This window comes from Lissotriton vulgaris, chromosome 9, assembly GCF_964263255.1.
Source record: "Lissotriton vulgaris chromosome 9, aLisVul1.2, whole genome shotgun sequence".
In the NCBI taxonomy this organism is placed as follows: domain Eukaryota; kingdom Metazoa; phylum Chordata; class Amphibia; order Caudata; family Salamandridae; genus Lissotriton; species Lissotriton vulgaris.
The window spans coordinates 1,241,210,605-1,241,228,704 of record NC_141697.1 but is presented as its reverse complement, the minus strand read 5'-3'; the positions used below and the strand labels follow the sequence as shown (position 1 = coordinate 1,241,228,704).

The 18,100-nt window shown below is 44.1% G+C and overlaps 1 protein-coding gene across 1 annotated transcript in view; it reads right to left on the bottom strand.

Annotated features, from left to right (window-relative positions):
- The window catches only part of STAB1 (stabilin 1), a 756,575-nt gene that overhangs the window by 65,783 nt on the left and 672,692 nt on the right, over nt 1-18,100 (bottom strand). Inside the window, exons 63-64 of the mRNA XM_086939405.1 lie at nt 6,398-6,563; nt 3,653-3,759 (exon numbers count right to left, since the gene is read on the bottom strand). Coding sequence (XP_086795531.1) covers nt 3,653-3,759; nt 6,398-6,563 — 273 coding nt within the window. The remainder of the gene's footprint in view (nt 1-3,652; nt 3,760-6,397; nt 6,564-18,100) is intronic.

Below are 18,100 nucleotides of genomic sequence, written 5' to 3'. Positions count from 1 at the left end.
AGAGTGAGCCTGCTCGTAAGTGGGGCTAACCTGCTAGTGGCCCTACACTTCTAGCTCTGGCTCGGGTACCCTGGAGAAGACGTGGGTCGGGACCCAGTAACATGGCATACGAGGCACTCAGAGGTCTCTGGAGGCGTCAGGGATGTTTGATGTGTAACTTTATGGCATCTGGTCTTTTTGTACTGAGCTGTCCCTAAATGTGGGGTGTACACAGGATAAGTGCAATTTGGATTGATTGTCTCCAGGGTTGGTGCATATTTTGCTATATTGTGCATGGCGCAATGTTAATGTTCGCCAGTGGTTGTGATTCCACCTTGTTTGATGTGTGGTAAATTTGCAACAACCTAACACAAGAAGTGAAGCTTGTTGCCTTTGTGGGGGAGGTGAGGCCGAGCAGTTTGAGTGAGCACACTATTAGTCTGTTACACAAAGGCAGGTTTCAAGGTGTGCCTGAAGTGCTGCTTTCTGTGAGTGAGTGAGTGACCAAGTGTGAGTGCGTGAGTGAGACTGAGTAAGAGTGAGTGAGTGAGTGAGAGTGAGTGGGTGAGTGAGACTGAGTAAGAGTGAGTGAGTGAGTGAGTGAGAGTGAGTGGGTGAGTGAGACTGAGTGAGAGTGAGTGAGTGAGACTGAGTGAGAGAGATTGAGTGAGACTGAGTGAGAGAGACTGAGTGAGAGTGAGTGAGTGAGTGAGTGAGAGTGAGTGCATGAGTGAGACTGAGTAAGAGTGAGTGAGTGAGACTGAGTGAGAGAGACTGAGTGAGACTGAGTGAGAGAGACTGAGTGAGAGAGTGAGTGAGTGAGTGAGAGAGAGTGCTTGAGTGAGTGTGACTAAGTGAGACTGAGTAAGAGTGAGTGAGTGAGACTGAGTAAGAGTGAGTGAGTTAGACTGAGTGAGAGAGACTGAGTGAGAGAGAGTGAGTGAGTGAGTGAGAGTGAATGTGTGAGTGAGAGTGAGTGCATGAGTGAGACTGAGTAAGAGTGAGTGAGTGAGACTGAGTGAGAGTGAGTGAGTGAGTGAGTGAGTGAGTGAGTGAGTGAGTGAGAGTGAGTGAGTGCATGAGTGAGACTGAGTAAGAGTGAGTGAGTGAGAGAGACTGAGTGAGAGAGTGAGTGAGTGAGTGAATGAGTGAGAGTGAGTGCTTGAGTGAGTGTGACTAAGTGAGACTGAGTGAGAGAGTGTGTGAGAGGGAGTGGATGTGCTCGAGCTTAGGTTATTTCCAGTGCTCACGACAGGCCCTAGTTTGAGACCACTGCGGCCTGATGTCTGCTCCTTCCACTGCAGTCTGGGCACAAGAAACAACTGCAGCGAGTATAATTCAGGCCTTCCTTACCCCCTTTGTGCACATTGCCAAAAGGGGGGGTTGTTGGTTGATGTAAACAAGAACTACATAGCATTAAAAAACATGACGGAGAGTAGGGACTCGACCTTGTTACTCACTGGAGCCTCACCTCTGCACGAGGGATTTGCACCGCAATATCATGGCCCAAAAATATTGTGTCCGAGACATGATTTGCAACGGTGTTTCCCCTACGGAGTTAATAGTAGAAAAACTACAGCGAATGGAGCGCTATTTTGTAAACCATATTTACACCACATTATTTTTGTTCTTGTTCCTCAGACATCCAAGCAGTAAGTGCTCTGCCCTAAGGCAGCAGTTCTTCTTTGCCAGTGGTGGGAAGAGGTGTCTGATGCTCATGCACTGATGCCCTGCTGCACCCTTTAACTGCTGGACTGTTCTGAGGTGTGTCTGTCATCCTCCGACTGGAGGTCGGCCAAGCTACCGAGGTGTGAGCCACAACCACCTCAGAGTGGTGCGAGAGCTGTGGTTCAACTGTGAGCGATCAGTGCAGCTCCACTCGCACTCCCTTCTGCCAGCTTTATTGGTGCTTAATATGCTGACATTGCACCGAGTGACATATAGCAACACACTCCACCTAAAGCAGTTTGACCCCTGTTGAGTTCTCCTACCCCCCCACCCATTACCCCACCACCATTCTTTTGTTTGCTGCTCTTCTGTGTTGCTGTGGAAGAGGGGCTTCATGCCTTCCTTGGTTATGGGCAGAGGGTAACCTGGATGTAAGCCGCGGCCTCTGCGGACCAACCTATCCGCCACTCTTCCTTTTGCGTTACCGGGGGTGCTTCCTTCTTTTCCTCCAGACCCTGACCCTCCCTTGCCTGCAGCTACCGTGTTGTTTATTCACACAGTTCATTGCAGGCAGTGAAATGGCGGCACACTGTGTTTACTCCTTCAGCAGATGAGCCAGTCAAATTCTGAAAAACGGGAACATGATGAGTGGACCTCTTTTAAAGTAGAGTCACCACTGATGCAGGCGGCTCTTTAACCCCTCCGCTGCGGGGGTTATTCCCCCGCTGTGCTGGGGGGCGCGCACAGCGCCCCGGTGCTGATGACAAGCTCAGCTCGTCATCAGCCACGGTGCTCGTGTGCTGATGACGAGCTGAGCTCGTCACGGCCACGCCCGTTCCTTAGAACGCTGAGCAAAGCAGGGGAATTATCCCCTCGTGTGAGCGTTCTAACGGCCATGACGAGCTCAGCTCGTCCTCAGCACACGAGCACCGTGGCTGATGACGAGCTGAGCTCGTCATCAGCATGGGAAGGGTTAAATAGGACGTGGACCAGTGAAGAGAAGCGCTCTTTTAGATGTAGCACTACGTCCTCAAGGGTCATCGCCTCCCTCGTCCACACATACATGTTCCTACTGGCCATTGCCATCTGGAAAAATAAAATCAACATTGTCTCCTACGCAGATGAGATGCAGCCCACACGCTCCCTATCGGACAAGGCCCCTAACACAAGAAATAAGTTCACTGACTGCATGACTGGAAGAAAGCCAACTGTCTCAAGCTCCACCCCGTCAAGACAGAAGTAGTGATCTTTGGCAAGAACACCTCACCAAGAGACTCCAAAGGGTGGTGGGATGAACTCGGATCCACACCCAGAAATCCTGGCAGGAGCCTGGATATATTCATCAACTGCAAACTGGACATGACCGCACAAGTCAACACCATCACTGCATCCTGCTTCCACATCCTAGAGATGCAGAGGAAGATCTTCAAATGGCTCTAAAGCAACACAAAAAAACCTGTCACTCATGCCCTGCTCACCAGCAAGATGGCCTACGGGAACATCCTCTATGCTGGGATCACCAAGAAACTCACTAGAAGACTACTGACCATCCAGAACTCAGCAGTCAAACTCATTCTTAACCTCCCACATCCCACACAGAACTCACTTCACTCCACACCTAATGGACCTACGCTGGCTTCCAATACACAAACAGGCTCAATTCAAACTCCTCACATACATTCAAGGCGGTCCAAAACGAAGGCCCCACCTGCTGGAACAGCAGCATTTCCTTCCACCACCCGCCCAGACACCTCCACTCTGTAGGACTCCTACTCGCCAACATCCTATGCAGGACCAGATCAGGAGGACAAGCGTTCTCTTACATCGCCCCTAAAGTGTGGAACATCCCCCTGCCCCGCATCAAAGCTGCCTCCTCACTCCTTGAATTCTGCAAGAAGCTAGACCTGGCTTTGCAATTTACCCACACACACCTACTCAGCACCAGCATACCCTTGCAGGTGATGGTGCACTTTACAAATACCCATAACACTACACAATGCATTACCAAATGAAAGACGGAGAAATGGGGCATGGAGGCCAGCACTTCCAGAAGGTTCCCATTGCAGAAGTTGCCATCTCCCACGTATCCATCCCGACAGGTGCACTGAACATCTGAAAAACAAAAGAAAAAATACACTTACAGGGCATTGATTCAAGAGTCAGAAAACAAACTGCTGCAACGACCCATATTTCTCTGACCCTTGCAAACTTACGTGGAGCGAGACTGTCAATCTATCCATTTAGTTGGACACCACATGCTCCTCCAGGTTTTTCTACGGCTATGGGAGCCTGGTTAACATTCTGAAGTGTTGAATAGCGTCAGCAATGGTTTTCTTGATGAATGGTTGTATGCAGTCAATATTGAGGGTACAATTGCACTCTGGAAAAGGTTCTGATGAAATCTAACCAAAAATAAGTAAGGACATCACAGTCTGGTCTCAGTGATTGATTTAGCATTGCTCTCATGAGTGACAGGAGTAAAGCCACGCCATTTCGCCGAGATGTTCCTTGGAGGGACAGGTGGAAGTGTTCGTACAGCATTGGGGACAACGGTCATTTTGTTTGAGAAATAGCCAGTAACCGCTTCACACCAGGATTTAGGTGCAAGGGGAACACTGTTGTTTTAGGGTGCACAAGAGCTCTTTAGGTTGCATTTTCTGTTTAGTTTAGAAAGAAAAGTCTTCGTTTTTCATACAAATATCTTTTAGGAGGGACATGTCAGCCAAGTAAAGGTTCTATAAAACGGTGCTTTCTTGACTTTTGGAAGATCTTGTAGATGTGATTTGAGTATGGGCTTCACCAGATGGCGCTTCCTGCACCTTTGGAGGGTTTGGTGGGTTTGCATCGAGTAAGGGCAGACATGAGTCAAGCAATCGTTAACCAGATGGTGCTTCTATCATCTTTGGAGGGTGTTGCAGACTTGAATCGAGTAAGAGTATACTTGAGTCGAGCAAGGGTTTCACCAGTTGGTGTTTCCTTTATCTTTGGAGGGTTTGGTGGGCTTGCATTGAGTAAGGGCAGACATGAGTCAAGCAATCGTTAACCAGATGGTGCTTCCATCATCTTTGGAGGGTGTTGCAGACATGAATCGAGTAAGAGTAGACTTGAGTCGAACAAGGGTTTCAGCAGATGGTGCTTCCTGCATCTTTGGAGGGTTTCGTAGACTTGTGTCGAGTAAGGGTACACTTGAGTCAAGTAAGGGTATCATCAGATGGTGCTTCCATCACCTTTGACGGTCTGGTAGGCTTGGATCGAGTGAGGGTAGACTTGAATCAAGTAAGGTGTTCATCGTATGGTGCTTCTGTCACCTTTGAAGGGTTTTACAGGCTTTCATCGAGTAAGGGTATACTTGAGTCAAGTGAGGGTTTCACCAGATGGTGCCTCTTCATCTTTGGAGGGTCTCATAGATAGGAGTTGAGTAAAGGTATCATCAGATGGTGTTTCGGTCACTGCAAGAGGGTCTGGCAGGTTTGAAATGAGTAAGGGTAGACCAGGCACGTAAGGTGTTCATCGTATAGTGCTTCCTTCATCTTTGGAGGGTCTCATAGATATGAGTCTACTAAGGGTATCATCAGATGGTGCTTCCGTCACCTTTAGAAGGTCTAGTAGGCTTGAATTGAGTAAGGGTACACTTGAGTCAAGTAAGGGTATCATCAGATGGTGCTTCCTTCCCCTTTGGAGGGTTTCACAGGCTTGCGTCGAGTAAGGGTTTCATCAGAGGGTGCTTCCTTCCCCTTTGGAGAGTCTCGTAGACTTGAGTTAAGTAGGGATTTCATGATCGCTCTAGCACTGCCGTCATGCGTGGCATGACTTAAGGCTGATCAGTTGGCTGAGATGTTCATTGGAGCTGGTGACCTCTTTGCATCTAGATGCTTGAGCTGTGGAAGGGGAATACTGTTGTTTTAGGATTGACAAGACCTCTTTAGGCTTTTTTTCTGTTCAAGTTCTGAAAGAAACAGCTTTGTGGTTTATAGAAGCATCCTGTAAGAGGGTTCCATAGATATGAGTCGATTAAGGGTTTAAAAAGAGGGTGCTTTCTTCTCTTTGGAGTATCTTGCAGGTTTGAGTCGAGGAAGGGTTTCAACAGATGGCACCTACTTTGCTCTTGGAGGGTCTCATTCACTTGCGCCATCTAAGTGTTTCAAAAGAAATGCTCCCTTCACTTTGAGGGCCTTAAATGGTCGCGACAAGTATATATTTCATTGGTGCTGCCTTCATTTTTGCTCATCATTGTGTGCATATATTTACTAAGTGGGAGATTGGGGTGCATGCATGCCATCGAATGCTCCAGGGCCAATGCTTTTGAGGGTTTTAGAAGTTATCATGGCTTTTCATGTCAGAGTGTGCAATGCGTAGAATGAGTGCATTGGAGCACAAAAGTCCAGGATGGGTGATTGGACCAACATAGGTTATGTTTGTGGAGAGGAGGGAACACACTCCATTATCGGATAGTAAAGAGATCTGGGAACACCCTGCCAGCACGATCACACTAGGAGCTTAATTGAGAACAACTGTGTGCTTGTGGGGACAGGAGATTGACCCATTGGCTCCCATCATCACACCATATGACCAGGCTGCACAAGAGCAAACCAAACATCAATCTGAACTAGATCTGTTTGTACAAACAAAGGTGCACCCAAACGCAAGACGCAGAACGAAAACGTTTTGTTTCTACCATAATAAAAAGGGTCAATTAACAGAGGTGATGCACACTCACAGGAACCACCTGAAATCAATCTAGTACTCTGACCTTTAACCCGGAAGCAGAATGCATCCCACTTCTCAGATAGATTGCTGCGTGGTCCATAGTCCACAATGCCAACATGGCCGTCGCCACAACTTGGATTCGGGAATGTCGTGGGATAGCCAGCCGTCCTGTTATCCAGCCATCCAACTATGCAAATGTGAAGGCCCATCTGTGGAGAGATTAAAGAGGAGGTGAGACAACGAAAAGTTAATGTCCCAAGGAATGGTGATCCACAGACATGCCAATGCCATGTCCCACTGACCTACGGAGGTAGATTGTGGCAATATCCTGTTAGAGAAGTGACTCGTGTGTGTAGATGTGGTGGGGGAAGGGAGCTGCGCGTCTGTGTCCACGAGGACACATAGGAAATGCTGTTGGTGGTCCATATACCGCCGGCAAAAGAGGCTTTTAGGTTCGGGCAGCAGAATTGTTTAGATGATTATTGAGTCATATGATCCATTGCGAGCTCATCTGGCACTGGCCGTATGACACATGAAGAACCTCTAAGACTTACTAATGCTCATGTAATTTACAGGGAATCGCTGTACTGTCTCGCAGACATGTGATCAACAAAGAACGTCTTGGATTCACTAACACTAACTTGACATACTAAGGAGTTTGTGTCTGGTTTAAATTGAGCTGAGAACATCTGTGACTGTCTCACAGCCATGTGATCTGCAGACAACATATGGGACTGGCTCAAAATCATGCGATCTACAGACATGTGTGACTGACTCACAGTCAGGTGACCTACAGACAGCGTATGGGACAGGCTCACAGTCATGTGATATACTAAGGACCTGTGGAACTGGCTAACATTCAGCATGAGAGCTACGACAACACAGAGACTGCGTCACAGTGATGTGATCTATGAATAACCTCACGTAGGGCCCGATTCACAGAACTGACTTAAGACAAAATCCTAAACTTACTACTTTTGGAATTCACAGAAGTTAGGATTTTGTCTTAAGTTTGTCTTAAGACAGACTTAAGTTAGGATTTTGTCTTAAGTCTGTCTTAAGTCTGTCTTAAGACAAGCTTAAGACAAAATCCTAACTTCTGTGAATACCAAAAGTAGTAAGTTTAGGATTCTGTGAATCGGGCCCCTATTGTCTCACAGGCATGTGATCTACAAGGAACCACAAGGAATGTCTCACAGTCAAATCATCTAGGAAGAACCTCTGTGACTGGCTGACAGACTGGATCACAGTCATGTGACCTACAGAGGACCTTTGTGAGTGGCTGACAGACTGGATCACAGTCATGTGACCTACAGAGGACCTTTGTGAGTGGCTGACAGACTGGATCACAGTCATGTGACCTACAGAGGACCTTTGTGAGTGGCTGACAGACTGGATCACAGTCATGTGACCTACAGAGGACCTTTGTGAGTGGCAGACAGACTGGATCACAGCCATGTGACCTACAGAGGACCTTTGTGAGTGGCTGACAGACTGGATCACAGTCATGTGACCTACAGAGGACCTTTGTGAGTGGCTGACAGACTGGATCACAGTCATGTGACCTACAGAGAACCTTTGTGAGTGGCTGACAGACTAGATCACAGTCATGTGACCTACAAAGTACCTTTGTGACTGGCTGACATGCCACATGGGATTTACTGAGAATATAGTAGACTGGATCACTCATGGCACACTGTCAGCGTGCGTCCTGATGACTTCTTTGTGTTTGCACCTGTGCCCATAATACGGTGCGGGGCAGAGGCAAGGAGATTCCTTCATTTTTAAGGTGCCACACCCCCATTCAATTAGGAAACACCCTCTCAAGATAGCGCTGGTGCTACATGTGCGCCAGCGCTATGAGTATTAAAGAAGAGCCCGCACATGCACCTACAGACACTTCTGTAATACCACTGTGCCCCAGGGGCGCACATGTCTGTGTGCCCCCAGGGCACTTTGTGTAATGAAGCCCCTGGTGTATGTACCAAACACTTAGAGTAAAGGTTTTAGTTAGTTGCAGTTCCCCCCGTTTAGAAACTAGGAAACGCTGAGATCCCTCTTCCCAGAAGCGGGCTTTCAGGCAAAGAAACCACCTGAACAGATTTAAGGAATCAAATCAAATCAAAGATATTTGTAGAGCGCGCTACTCACCCGTTAGGGTCTCAAGGCGCTGGGAGGAGGGGGTGGGGGGGTTCGCTAATGCTCGAACAGCCAGGCTTTGAGTTGTTTCCTGAAGTAGAGATGGTCCTGAGTCAGCCGTAAATGGGTGGGGAGTGAGTTCCATGTCTTGGCCGCCAGGTAGGAGAAGGATCTTCCTCCGGTGGTGGTTCTGCGGAAACGTGGGACGGTGGCGAGGGCGAAGCTCGCGGATCGGAGCTGGCGGGTGGGTGTGTAGAATGTGAGGCTGTTGTTGTGGTATTTGGGTCCCTTGTCGTGGAGAGCCTTGTGTGCGTGGGTGAGGAGTCTGAACGTGATCCTCTTGCTGACGGGGAGCCAGTGTAGGTCTTTCAGATGGGCAGAGATGTGGCTGTGATGGGGGATGTCAAGGATGAGTCGTGCAGAAGCGTTCTGTATGCGCTGGAGTCTTTTATGGAGTTTGGCTGTGGTTCCAGCGTAGAGGGTGTTCCCGTAGTCCAGTCGGATGGTGACGAGGTCCTGGGTTACTGTCTTCCTGGTTTCGGTGGGGATTCACCAGAAGATCTTTCGGAGCATGCGCAGGGTGTTGAAACAAGATGACGAGACGGCGTTGACTTGCTTGGTCATCGTGAGGGAGGAGTCCAGGATGAAACCTAGGTTGCGTGCATGGTCCGTGGGCTGGGGGGCAGTGCCCAGTGCAGGGGGCCACCAGGAGTCGTCCCAGGCCGAGGGGGATGGTCCCAGGATGAGGACTTCCGTCTTGTCTGAGTTCAGCTTCAGACGTCTGAGCTTCATCGATTCTGCGACATCTTTCATTCCTTTCTGGAGGCAGGCTCTGGCTGTGGCGGGGTCGTTGGTGAGGGAGAGGATCAGCTGGGAGTCGTCAGCATAGGAGATGATGTTTAGGTAGTGTTGGCGAGCGATGGCTGCGAGGGGGCTCATGTAGATGTTGAAGAGGGTGGGGCTGAGCGAGGAGCGCCGCAGATGATCTTGGTGGCCGCTGAGCGGAAGGGGGGGAGGCGGACTCTCTGGGCCCGATTCACAGAATGAACTTAAGACTCAATCCTAAACTTACTACTATTTTGGTATTCACAGAATGCACTTACTCATTTCGGTATTCACAGAATGCACTTACTCGTTTCGGTATTCACAGAAGTTAGTAGTCCTAACTTTAGGACTCCTAAATGCCTTCTGTGAATACCGAAAGTCTTAAAATTAGGATTTTTCTCAGTTTAGTAGTAGTAAAGTTAGGACTCCTAACTTTAGGACTCCTAAATGCCTTCTGTGAATACCGAAAGTCTTAAAATTAGGATTTTTCTCAATTTAGTAGTAGTAAAGTTAGGACTCCTAACTTTAGGACTCCTAAACTGGGGGTGTTCACCAGTTGCTTGAGTCTGAGGTTGTCGAGGTTGTCGAGCAGGGTGTTGGTGTTGTTGTCGTTGTTGTTTTCCAGGTGGAAGTTGAGGTCTCCCAGGAGGATGTAGTCTGAGGAGGTGAGGGTGTGCTGGCTGATGAAGTCCGCGATGGCTTCGCAGAATTGTGTGCGTGGTCCTGGGGGACTGTAGATGAGAGTGCCTCTGAGGGTGGTCTTGGGGTCAGTGTGTATCTGGAAGTGAAGGTGCTCAGCGGCGGTGAGGATGTCTTCAGAGTTGGTTGTGATGCGGATGGTGTTTATGTGGACGATGGCGATGCCTCCTCCGGTTTGGTTGACGCGGTCCCTCCGGTTGATCTTGTAGCCATCCGGGATGGCTATGGCAATGTCGGGGGCTGAGGAGGCGTTCATCCAGGTCTCTGTGAGGAAGGAGACGTCCGGCGCTGTTGTGTCGAGGAGGTTCCAGAGTTCGACGGCGTGCCTGTGGATGGAGCGGGCGTTGAGCAGTATGCACTTGAGGTGATTGTTGCTGGTGCCTGGCCTGGCGGGTGTGGTGCAGGTCCGGAGGCAGGTGTATTTGCAGGCTTGGCAGGTGAAGGGTCCTTGGGTGCGTTTCGGGGGGGCTCGGTGGCAGGCGGGGTTCAGGCCAGTGTTGAGTGCATGGAGGGTGGCGGTGTCGTAAATTCGTCGGGTGGCCTGGTATCGTTGAGGGCCAGGCTTCCTAGCGCTGGGTGCGGCCCAGGCACGGACGGGCATAGACGGGCTTGCCTTTGGTCGCTGCGCGTACGCGTGGACTCCGCCATAAATGGTGAAGTGGGAGGGAGGACCAGCTGGGAGGCGGGAGCGGGGCGGCGAATGGGAAGGGGGTACAGAAGAAAAAGGGGCGGGCTGCAGGGGAGCAGTAGCATGGAGCAGGGAGCGGGGGGGAGAACAGAGCGGGAAACGGAGGCGAGGGGGCAAGTCACGAATACAGTAAATACAGCGACAAATACAGGCACAGAGAAACCAAAAACACGAGGGGGCAAGTCATGAATACAGTAAATACAGCGACAAATACAGGCACAGAGAAACCAAAAACAAAGCCCAGAATACTCAGCTGCAGGGCAGCGGCGAACTCGCGGCAGTAGGGGGAAGCCTGGGCACACTCACGGGGAGTCGCGCAGTGCGAGGAGAGACCGGCCCTGCAGCAGGGTCAAGGGTCATGCACTAAAACTGCGGAACAACTGAAATAATGATAATAAATAATAATTAATAATAATGCCTATTTGTAAGAGCAAACATATCACCCATTAAGGGTCTTAAGGCGCTGGGGGCCATTGGGGAGGTTAAGTGAGCTATTGCCCAGAATCACATGATGCTGAGCCGAGCTGCCCTCGGCGCCGAGGATGAAACCGTGAGCCCTGCGCTCCGGAGTCAGCCATACTGGCCGCTGCGCCACACCTCTCCCAATGGAACTGGTGTTGAAACAGAAAATAAAACTTCAAGGGATTATGGATTGAGGGACATTTTGCCTTTATAGTAAATTATGTCTCTGATGAATAAATACAGCACATTTGCCATCATTCAATAATTATAAACTGATTAGGCACTTCCGATTTGATAGATTTTAAGTAGAATTCTCTGTTTCAGGTTTGGGATCACACTTTGAAAATAATAAACAGTTTTTAATATTTCACTTTAGCACCAGCACTCACTGGAATCAAGGCCATAAAATAAAGACTAAAAAAAAGAAAAAATTTCACTTCAATTTGATATTTGGTTTAGGTGATGTCAATGATACTCTACAGGAACCCATATCGTTCTTGGAAGCACTGTATTGTGTTACTTTAAAGCAGTGTATTTGTTACTTTGAAGCAGTGTATTTTGTTACTTTGAAGCAGTGTATTTTGTTACATTGAAGCAGTGTATTTGTTACTTTAAAGCAGTATATTTGTTGCTTTGAAGCAGTGTATTTTGTTACTTCGAAGCAGTGTATTTGTTACTTTAAAGCAGTGTATTTGTTAGTTTGAAGGGGCATATGTGTTACTTTGATGGAGTGTATTTGTTAGTTTGAAGGGGGGTATTTGAAACTTGGAAGCAGGGTATTTGTTACTTTGAATCAGTGTATTTGTTAATTTGAAGCAGTGTATTTTGTTACTTTGAAGCAGTGTATTTGTTAGTTTGAAGGGGTGTATGTGTTACTTTGAAGCAGTGTATTTGTTAGTTTGAAGGGGTGTATTTGTTACTTTGAAGCAGTGTATTTTGTTACTTTGCAGCAGTGTATTTGTTACTTTAAAGCAGTGTTTTTGTTACTTTGAAGCAGTGTATTTGTTACTTTGAAGCAGTATATTTGTTACTTTGAAGCAGTGTATTTTGTTACTTTGAAGCAGTGTATTTGTTATTTTAAAGCAGTGTATTTGTTACTTTGAAGCAGTGTATTTGTTAGTTTGAAGGGGCATATGTGTTACTTTGATGGAGTGTATTTGTTAGTTTGAAGGGGGGTATTTGAAACTTGGAAGCAGGGTATTTGTTACTTTGAATCAGTGTATTTGTTAATTTGAAGCAGTGTATTTTGTTACTTTGAAGCAGTATTTTTGTAATTCTGAAGGGGTGTATTTGTTACTTTTAAGCAGTGTATTTGCTAGTTTGAAGGGGTGTATTTGTTACTTTGAAGCAGTGCATTTGTTAGTTTGAAGGGGTGTATGTGTTACTTTGAAGCAGTGTATTTGTTAGTTTGAAGGGGCATATGTGTTACTTTGATGGAGTGTATTTGTTAGTTTGAAGGGGGGTATTTGAAACTTGGAAGCAGGGTATTTGTTACTTTGAATCAGTGTATTTGTTAATTTGAAGCAGTGTATTTTGTTACTTTGAAGCAGTATTTTTGTAATTCTGAAGGGGTGTATTTGTTACTTTGAAGCAGTGTATTTGCTAGTTTGAAGGGGTGTATTTGTTACTTTGAAGCAGTGCATTTGTTAGTTTGAAGGGGTGTATGTGTTACTTTGAATCAGTGTATTTGTTAATTTGAAGAAGTGTATTTTGTTACTTTGAAGCAGTATTTTTGTAATTCTGAAGGGGTGTATTTGTTACTTTGAAGCAGTGCATTTGTTAGTTTGAAGGGGTGTATGTGTTACTTTGAAGCAGTGTATTTGTTAGTTTGAAGGGGTGTATTTGTTACTTTGAAGCAGTGTATTTTGTTACTTTAAAGCAGTGTTTTTGTTACTTTGAAGCAGTGTATTTGTTACTTTGAAGCAGTATATTTGTTACTTTAAAGCAGTGTATTTGTTACTTTGAAGCAGTGTATTTGTTAGTTTGAAGGGGCATATGTGTTACTTTGATGGAGTGTATTTGTTAGTTTGAAGGGGGGTATTTGAAACTTGGAAGCAGGGTATTTGTTACTTTGAATCAGTGTATTTGTTAATTTGAAGCAGTGTATTTTGTTACTTTGAAGCAGTATTTTTGTAATTCTGAAGGGGTGTATTTGTTACTTTGAAGCAGTGTATTTGCTAGTTTGAAGGGGTGTATTTGTTACTTTGAAGCAGTGCATTTGTTAGTTTGAAGGGGTGTATGTGTTACTTTGAAGCAGTGTATTTGTTAGTTTGAAGGGGTGTATTTGTTACTTTGAAGCAGTGTATTTTGTTACTTTGAAGCAGTGTATTTGTAAGTTTGAAGCAGTGTATTTGTTACTTTGAAGCAGTGTATTTGCTAGTTTGAAGGGGTTCATGTGTTACTTTGAAGCAGTGTATTTGTTAGTTTGAAGGGGTGTATTTGTTACTTTGAAGCAGTGTATTTTGTTACTTTGCAGCAGTGTATTTGTTACTTTAAAGCAGTGTTTTTGTTACTTTGAAGCAGTGTATTTGTTACTTTGAAGCAGTATATTTGTTACTTTGAAGCAGTGTATTTTGTTACTTTGAAGCAGTGTATTTGTTATTTTAAAGCAGTGTATTTGTTACTTTGAAGCAGTGTATTTGTTAGTTTGAAGGGGCATATGTGTTACTTTGATGGAGTGTATTTGTTAGTTTGAAGGGGGGTATTTGAAACTTGGAAGCAGGGTATTTGTTACTTTGAATCAGTGTATTTGTTAATTTGAAGCAGTGTATTTTGTTACTTTGAAGCAGTATTTTTGTAATTCTGAAGGGGTGTATTTGTTACTTTGAAGCAGTGTATTTGCTAGTTTGAAGGGGTGTATTTGTTACTTTGAAGCAGTGCATTTGTTAGTTTGAAGGGGTGTATGTGTTACTTTGAATCAGTGTATTTGTTAATTTGAAGAAGTGTATTTTGTTACTTTGAAGCAGTATTTTTGTAATTCTGAAGGGGTGTATTTGTTACTTTGAAGCAGTGCATTTGTTAGTTTGAAGGGGTGTATGTGTTACTTTGAAGCAGTGTATTTGTTAGTTTGAAGGGGTGTATTTGTTACTTTGAAGCAGTGTATTTTGTTACTTTAAAGCAGTGTTTTTGTTACTTTGAAGCAGTGTATTTGTTACTTTGAAGCAGTATATTTGTTACTTTAAAGCAGTGTATTTGTTACTTTGAAGCAGTGTATTTGTTAGTTTGAAGGGGCATATGTGTTACTTTGATGGAGTGTATTTGTTAGTTTGAAGGGGGGTATTTGAAACTTGGAAGCAGGGTATTTGTTACTTTGAATCAGTGTATTTGTTAATTTGAAGCAGTGTATTTTGTTACTTTGAAGCAGTATTTTTGTAATTCTGAAGGGGTGTATTTGTTACTTTGAAGCAGTGTATTTGCTAGTTTGAAGGGGTGTATTTGTTACTTTGAAGCAGTGCATTTGTTAGTTTGAAGGGGTGTATGTGTTACTTTGAAGCAGTGTATTTGTTAGTTTGAAGGGGTGTATTTGTTACTTTGAAGCAGTGTATTTTGTTACTTTGAAGCAGTGTATTTGTAAGTTTGAAGCAGTGTATTTGTTACTTTGAAGCAGTGTATTTGCTAGTTTGAAGGGGTTCATGTGTTACTTTGAAGCAGTGTATTTGTTAGTTTGAAGGGGTGTATTTGTTAGTTTGAAGCAGTGTATTTTGTTACTTTTAAGCAGCGTATTTGTTAATTTCAAGCAGTGTAGTTTCTACTTTGAAGCAGTGTATTTGTTTCTCTGAAGAAGTGTATCTGTTACTTTGATGCAGTGTATTTGTTTCTTTGAAGCAGTGTATTTGATACTTTAAAGAAGTATATTTGTTATTCTGAAGCACTGTATTTGCTACGTTGAAGCAGTGTATTTTGTTACTTTGAAGCAGTGTATGTGTTAGTTTGAAGGGGTGCATGTGTTACTTTGAAGCAGTGTATTTGTTAGTTTGAAGGGGTGTATGTGTTATTGTGAACTTCTGTATTTGTAAGTTTGAAGGGGTGTATTTGTTACTTTGAAGCATGGTATTTGTTACTTTGAAGCAGTGTATTTGTTAATTGGAAGCAGTGTATTTTGTTACTTTGAAACAGTATATTTGTAAGTTGAAGGGGTGTATTTGTTAATTTGAAGAAGTGTATTTTGTTACTTTGAAGCAGTATTTTTGTAATTCTGAAGGGGTGTATTTGTTACTTTGAAGCAGTGCATTTGTTAGTTTGAAGGGGTGTATGTGTTACTTTGAAGCAGTGTATTTGTTAGTTTGAAGGGGTGTATTTGTTACTTTGAAGCAGTGTATTTTGTTACTTTAAAGCAGTGTTTTTGTTACTTTGAAGCAGTGTATTTGTTACTTTGAAGCAGTATATTTGTTACTTTAAAGCAGTGTATTTGTTACTTTGAAGCAGTGTATTTGTTAGTTTGAAGGGGCATATGTGTTACTTTGATGGAGTGTATTTGTTAGTTTGAAGGGGGGTATTTGAAACTTGGAAGCAGGGTATTTGTTACTTTGAATCAGTGTATTTGTTAATTTGAAGCAGTGTATTTTGTTACTTTGAAGCAGTATTTTTGTAATTCTGAAGGGGTGTATTTGTTACTTTGAAGCAGTGTATTTGCTAGTTTGAAGGGGTGTATTTGTTACTTTGAAGCAGTGCATTTGTTAGTTTGAAGGGGTGTATGTGTTACTTTGAAGCAGTGTATTTGTTAGTTTGAAGGGGTGTATTTGTTACTTTGAAGCAGTGTATTTTGTTACTTTGAAGCAGTGTATTTGTAAGTTTGAAGCAGTGTATTTGTTACTTTGAAGCAGTGTATTTGCTAGTTTGAAGGGGTTCATGTGTTACTTTGAAGCAGTGTATTTGTTAGTTTGAAGGGGTGTATTTGTTACTTTGAAGCAGTGTATTTTGTTACTTTTAAGCAGCGTATTTGTTAATTTCAAGCAGTGTAGTTTCTACTTTGAAGCAGTGTATTTGTTTCTCTGAAGCAGTGTATCTGTTACTTTGATGCAGTGTATTTGTTTCTTTGAAGCAGTGTATTTGATACTTTAAAGAAGTATATTTGTTATTCTGAAGCACTGTATTTGCTACGTTGAAGCAGTGTATTTTGTTACTTTGAAGCAGTGTATGTGTTAGTTTGAAGGGGTGCATGTGTTACTTTGAAGCAGTGCATTTGTTAGTTTGAAGGGGTGTATGTGTTATTGTGAACTTCTGTATTTGTAAGTTTGAAGGGGTGTATTTGTTACTTTGAAGCAGTGTATTTGTTACTTTGAAGCAGTGTATTTGTTAATTTGAAGCAGTGTATTTTGTTACTTTGAAGCAGTATATTTGTAAGTTGAAGGGGTGTATTTGTTACTTTGAAGCAGTGTATTTGTTAGTTTGAAGGGGTGTATGTGTTATTTTGAAGCAGTGTATTTGTTAGTTTGAAGGGGTGTATTTGTTGCTTTGAAGCAGGGTATTTGTTACTTTGAAGCAGTGTATTTGTTACTTTGAAGCAGTGTATTTGTTAATTTGAAGCAGTGCATTTTGTTACTTTGAAGCAGTATATTTGTAAGTTTGAAGGGGTGTATTTATTACTTTGAAGCAGTGTATTTGTTAGTTTGAAGGGGTGTATTTGTTATTTTGAAGCAGTGTATTTCTTAGTTTGATGGGGGTTATGTGTTACTTAGAAGTAGTGTATTTGTTAGTTTGAAGGGGTGTATTTGTTACTTTGAAGCAGTGTATTTTGTTACTTTGAAGCAGTGTATTTGTTAGCGTGAAGGGGTGTATTTGTTACTTTGAAGCAGTGTATTTGTAATTCTGAAGGGGTGTATGTGTTAGCATGAAAGGGTGTATGTGTTACTTTGAAGCAGTGTATGTGCTACTTTGAAGCAGTGTATGTGTTACTTTGAAGCAGTGTATTTGTTACTCTGAGGAAGTGTGGTTTTCTTTTTGGAAGTTATATTTGGTACTCTCTTTGCTTCATTCATGATAGAAAGTGTGTTAAATGGAGTGTTGAGATATCATATATATCATGACAGAAGCGCCATGAAGGCATAGCTCTAATTCTAATCTTTTAAAATGTATCATGTAATGATGAAGCAGTTTACACATTTCTTACATAACAATGTTTTTTACTTTTGTTTTTTATTTGCAGTGGACTTCTTATATTTGCACAGCACTATTGTCAATGGTATAAAAAAAGCAAAAGTAAAAACCATTGTCATTTCCAACGCCAACAGCTCTAACTTTAACAAATGCGAGACCTCTTGCATTGGAAATGTAATCGTCTTGCATTTGTTGGAGGTGGAGTTATTGGCATTATAAATGCTAATGTTTTTCACCTAGCCGTCTTGCAAGGTGCAGTACCATAAGAGGTCCCATTTGCCCTCTTTTGGCCACATATAGTACTGCACCCTGCAAAGTGGAGTTATTGGCATTATAAATGTCAATGTTTTTCACCTAGCCATGTTAAATGTAAATGTGGCGTATTTGTATAGCGCGAACAGTGACCCGGAGGCATCCCGGCGCTTGTACTCCTACCACAAGGGAACCCCTCCTGGCTTTTCCTTGTGGGGTGTCCACTCCTGGGCATCCCATGGTGAAACCAGGCATCCCTTGTGTATCAGGGGGCCTTTGTGGAGACTAAGCAAGCTATTGCCCAGAGTTGCAGCGTGGGACCCATGGTTAGAATCGGCACTGAGGCGAGAATATCTGGTCAGAGGAATTTAAGCCCGAAACTACCGAGGCGGGAATCGAACCCTGGTCCCTGGCCAGCGTTCTGCATCAAGGTCTGCCGCTCTAAGCATTGAGCCACACTTCTCCATGTTGCAGGGTGCAGTGCCATATGTGGCCAAAAGAGGTCCTATTGGGACCATATCGTACTGCGCCCTGCAAAGCTGGACTTATTTACATTACAAATGGCAATAGTTTTTACTTAGCCAT